The 5,379-nt window shown below is 39.7% G+C and overlaps 1 protein-coding gene across 1 annotated transcript in view; it reads right to left on the minus strand.

Annotated features, from left to right (window-relative positions):
- The window catches only part of prelp (proline/arginine-rich end leucine-rich repeat protein), an 8,097-nt gene continuing 2,718 nt past the window's right edge, over positions 1-5,379 (minus strand). The window contains exons 2-7 of the mRNA XM_034083304.2: positions 3,378-3,813; positions 3,102-3,287; positions 2,821-2,978; positions 2,516-2,712; positions 741-816; positions 1-557 (exon numbers count right to left, since the gene is read on the minus strand). Of these exons, the coding sequence (XP_033939195.1) occupies positions 467-557; positions 741-816; positions 2,516-2,712; positions 2,821-2,978; positions 3,102-3,287; positions 3,378-3,809 (1,140 nt within the window). The 5' untranslated portion in view covers positions 3,810-3,813 and the 3' untranslated portion in view covers positions 1-466. The remainder of the gene's footprint in view (positions 558-740; positions 817-2,515; positions 2,713-2,820; positions 2,979-3,101; positions 3,288-3,377; positions 3,814-5,379) is intronic.

The raw sequence follows: 5,379 nt of genomic DNA on the forward strand, positions 1-5,379 counted from the left end.
TCAAAGAAAAAAAACTTTTATTTTCCATTATTTGTACAAAGCTTATTTATCCAGAAGAATAATATACAGGAGACTAAGAAAAAAAGGAATACAAATACCTTTTTACATGGAGCACCTTGAAAATCACAGGAACATTTGAGACAGTTTCAACTACATGGTAGTTGTGTTTTAATCTTTGTGACATTCACTGCAGTTTTGTTTGTTACCCTTTTGGTAGCTTTATTTTGCTAGTGAACATAACTATTTGTGTAGCATGTCTGTCAATGTACCTGCCCTTTCAGGTTGTACTCATTCCACGTTGTATTTCTATAAACAAAACATTTATCTATCAAAGCTTTACAGTTTTTCATTTATTTCTTCCACTTCCATAAACACAGTTGGTTATACCTGGTTTCCGCCAAACATGCTTTGCCTTTACTTCCCTTTGCACACAGTGACTCATGTGAAGCCCTAAGGCAGCGTTCTCCTAAATGACAATAGAGTGGAGGTGTCTGAAGCACATGATGACATCCAGAGGGATGGGGGGGCTCAGGTGATTCCCATCCAATCGCAGGTACCTGACACAACAACAACAACAACAACAACAACAACAACAACAACAGGTGTTTAACATGCCACAGTGACAAACGACTTTTAAAACTCATTATTTCCTAACATCATTATGTTGTTCCTAGATTTTTCCTTTCAAAGGGTGCCACTGGTAAAATGTTATTTTTGTGTAATGCCAAGTTGTGACGTACCTTAGTCTGGGCCCCATGCTGTGATCGCTGGGGTCGGCCTCCAGGCTAGATGGACAGATCTGTGTGCCATTGATGCCTGCGGAAAACACAATCATTTCTAGTCTTTAAATGTTTCCTCGAGCAAGAACAAGACAAACTGCTCAATACATATAAGGATTTCTCTTGTATTAGACACTATCTAATCATGACAATTTATTCAACACTTTTAAAAGTCCAAATGGCTTTAAAACAAGAAACAACATAATACAAACATAAATAAAAAAGCATAAATCACTTAAGTAATACAATAATGTCATGCATTATAGCACTATTAAAACAAATAAGGATGAATGACTTACACAAAAGAAAAAAAGGAGAAATTACCTAAAATTATGCAACGCCTCACATTAAGATTTAGTTCGGAAAAGTCGAAACCTGTTAGTGACGCTGCAGCCTGAGGCAAAGCTTTGTGGCAATGTGAGCAAAACCTGTTGAACTTTACTCTGAACAGGGAAATACTCTTTGGAAGCTGCCGAAAAAGTAGTTTTCTTGGTGAAATAGGAATATTAACTTTAACCAGTGTGTGCCGAAATGTTTAAAGTTGCCGTATTAGAGACTCTTTTTATAAATTAGATCTTGGTTTTGGTGTTCATCTTACCTCAAACATTAGGATCAATCATGTTCTAACAGACTTTATACTGATTAAACTACAGGAAAGGGTACAGATTAATAAAATACATTAGGATTAGACAAATACAAGGTAAAAGCTACATTATATTTATTGGGCCACTGGGAGGCAGAACAACTCAAATACGTTGACAGAACCACATTATCACCTAATAAAGTTTTAAGAATGCTAGGTAGCCAAAAACACATTTCTACATGTATCAGTGCAATTTAATAGAAATCGATTTGAAAAGCCAAAATCAAAGCTGCTTTAATTTATTATTGGCCACTTGGGGGCAGCAGAGCATTTCGTAAACACAAGATTCACACATCATCCCCTTGATGTTCTTGAAATCGTTGCCTTTTTACCAGTTTTTATTTTAATTTGTTGTATGCTTCATTTAGTTGACAACAACTCAATGTTAAGGTTGACGTGAAGTCATTATGTTTATTGTTATCTTTAATCATTTGTTTTATTTTTATTTTAGTCTTAGTTTCTGTCATCAGATCATATTGAACTTAAGTCAATACGGTCTTTTCTCATCACAGTTAGTGTTCAAAGTCGTTGTGCCTTTTTGTCATTGTATTGTTTTAGTCATGGAATAAAAGAGATTATATCTAACAACACTTGCTGCCATTTACTCTCCTGCTATTTACACATCTCAGCGACACATAACAATTGCATTAGAATTGGGTTTCTGGTGACATGAAAAATGTGTCATATTATTTCAGGACCTGGTTTTTTCCACCAAACTCTGAAAAAAAATCTGGGTCTTGATAATTGCTCTTCTATTCTCAACAGCAAGACTTTGTCAGCATTTTAGTGACCTGCATTGGGTACCATTTATCCTATTTGACTAAAAACAGCTGATGCCACTTGAAATGATGACGATATGTTAGGGTGAAAGCTTTAAACCAAAACAATGAGTATTAAAACAAGCGTTTTTCACTGCATGTCGGTAGCCCTTTGATCCATTGTTATACAAATATTGATCAGTGCATCTACTAAAGGTCTCGTAAAGATGAGTGTTGTTGCCATGTATTATCTAAAAGTCAGTATAACAAAAACACATTTCTGCTACCTCTTACAAATCTTCAAGATGGTGCAGATTGCTGCTGTGATAACTTACTCTCGATGCTGTTGTGGTCGAGGTGCAGATGCTCCAGGTGCCCGTTGAAGAGAGGAACAGAAGCGAGCTGGTTGTGGGACAGTTGCAGGTCCAGCAGGGAGGTTATGTTGAACACAGTCTTGGGAAGTCCTTTATCACTCAGCTGGTTGTAGTTCAGCCTCACAAATGCCAGGTGGGTGAATCCATCAAAGTAGTCCCTGAACAACAATGAGAAGAACCAATGTAAACCATCCAACCAGTGTTCATTAATGCTGCATTATGTGTATGCAGGTGTGTTCATGTGACATCATGTGCACTGTACTTGCTTTGGTACGTCATCTATGCGGTTCTTGTCCAGGAAAAGCTGTACGAGGCTACTAGGTACGCCAGTTGGCATCTTTTTCAGGATGTTGTGGGCCAGATTAAGCTGCACGAGGCCCTTCAGGTCCTTAAATGTGTTCTTTCCCATGCCACTGTCACTCAGCTGGAAGAGAAGAACTCATTCATGTTTGCTTCAGAAATGCAATCACATTGTTGACCCTGCTCAAACCTTAACAGGAGAGTGCAGTAACATTGTATTAAAGGTACTATTAAAGTACGTTTTTACCTGGTTGTGGTACAGGTCAAGCAGAGTCAGGTTTCCCATGTGGCTGAAAGAGCCTGCAGGGATCTTAGAAATGCGATTCCTACCGAGGCGGAGTTGTTCGAGGCTTGCAGGGAGACCAGCAGGGACCTCTTTCAGGTTGTTACGCTGTACATAGAGGTAGAGCAGTGCTGGGACCTTCTCAAACACCTTGAATAGAAATAGAAACATATCACATTTTATGCTGGTTTCTTATTGTTTTGAAATCATGAAATTGTTAAATCAAGGAAACGTTCTGACATTTTTGTCTATTCGATGAATGCGGTTATTCGCCAGGTTGACCCAGCGGATCTCTGTGGCGTTGATGAACGGCTCTGCTGTCACTTCTGAGATGTAGTTGTTCTGCAGGTACAGATATTGGGTTTGAGGTGGGATGACAGGGATGTTGCGGATGTTGCGGTTCTCACAGTTGAGAGCATTTGGATAGCTTGGGGAGCATGAGCACTCTCGGGGGCAGTAGATGTACATGGAGGGGGGGCCCAGGATCACAGGGGGGAAGTCTGTAGGCTCCTGGGGCTCTGGCAGCGCCGGCTCAGTAGGCTTTGGGACAGAAGGCCTCCTGGTGATGCCCGGGCGCCTGGTGGGCTTCTTTTGCTCAGGTGTCTGGGTTAACACTGCCCCCAGAAGGAGGAACAGAGCCAATGCAGAGAAGAGTCCCGTGCCGGCCTTCATCGTCCTGTGAAAGACGAAACAGAGGTTGTTGATTTGTTGACTCAACTTGATGTACTGTGGCATGGGTTGAGAGGGATGGAAAACAGCTACCCCACAACACAAAGAAGCCGTCATTTTGGTTGTGTTGGTTTGCCAATACGGTCAGCTCATCCCACCCACACAGAACGTTTTACATCAAGTTCATCGCTCCTTTTTGTATTGCGAGCTCTGTGTGCGAGCTCTATGGAAGTGCTGCCTCTGAAGGGTACACAGCTTGCTTCCTTGATTAGCAGAGATTTAGAGGCTCGGAAAACATATTCAGGAAAGTCTGTGTATTCGTTTTTTGAGAGATCCTATTTTTAAATATTTCTACCGCAAGTTGAAAGAAACACATTCCAAAGTCCAACACATTTTTGTCCGGCCAAGTATCTAGACAAAAAACATGTTACATAAAGCAGTTTCCTTTGGATCCATGACACTGAGTGTAAGCCAGTTGAGCCTGTTGTACTGTAAATCAATATGATCAGCAGTCTGCTGACTGAATTACTGCACCTTTTTCAAACTCTTACATAACAGGAAATGCCGTTATTTCTGACTTCTGTGTCTTTGTTTACAAGAGAGTATTCTTGTTGCTTTTATACGATCTTCTACAATCTAGTTTCCTGAGTAAGAAAAGTACGTGAATCATTGGTTATTTTCATAATGTCAAAGTCGAAAGTCACATACATTCATATGTAGTTCCAGTTTAAATATATGTGTGAATGAGGATTTTTGAAGTGAAACAGAGTCAATAAGAAAGTAGGCAGTGATTTGTTAAATTTGATTAAATCCAAGAGGAGGGGTAAACACGGAACAGGAAATTAGTGCTTATGAGGGAGAGGAATGGAAAGGTTTTGGGATAAAGGCTCTATTGTCAGCACTTTTCCATGGGGAACTGCAGATCTGGTAGGTCAAGGCTCTTTAACCCATTAGAGGTCCAAAGGAAACTAAATCCCAATGAGACTCTGATAGAGGCAATATTTATCTTTTAAACCATTTTAAAAACAAAAGTGTTACAAGCTGATTGTTGTGTCTCGTCAGATTTGTTAGTATTATTTCTCTGTTTAGTTTATATTGTCAAGTCTTCGTCTGCTAACCCTTTTTTGTTGTCTGTCATTTCCTGTTTTACTTTGTTATCTCTTCCCTCATTTCAGGTAGTTCGACTCCTACCTTGTCCGTGTATTCACTGACCTGATTACCTGCCCCGCCCTTATTGTTTGCACCTGTAGAGTCCCTTGTGTGTTTATTTATTCTGTGTGTTCCCTGTGCCAAGTGCCAGATCGTTTTGAACCTTGTGATACTTGTCAGCCAGTTTGTTCTCTGAGCTACTATGAATTTAAGTTCGTTTTTTGTAAAGTCATTTTTTGGAGTCCTAGCTCTGCTTGAGTGATTGTATTGCCTTGCTTATCACCACAAGTAAAATCCTTTCTTGAATCATCTTTTGTCTGGAGTCGTGCATTTGGGTCCTATCATTTTTGTGTGCTCAAGTCGTAACACTGATCTACAAGAGGTTTAGAACTGACATGCATTTTAATGGTATCTTCTTAGATTC

This window comes from Pseudochaenichthys georgianus, chromosome 5, assembly GCF_902827115.2.
Source record: "Pseudochaenichthys georgianus chromosome 5, fPseGeo1.2, whole genome shotgun sequence".
NCBI lineage: Eukaryota > Metazoa > Chordata > Actinopteri > Perciformes > Channichthyidae > Pseudochaenichthys > Pseudochaenichthys georgianus.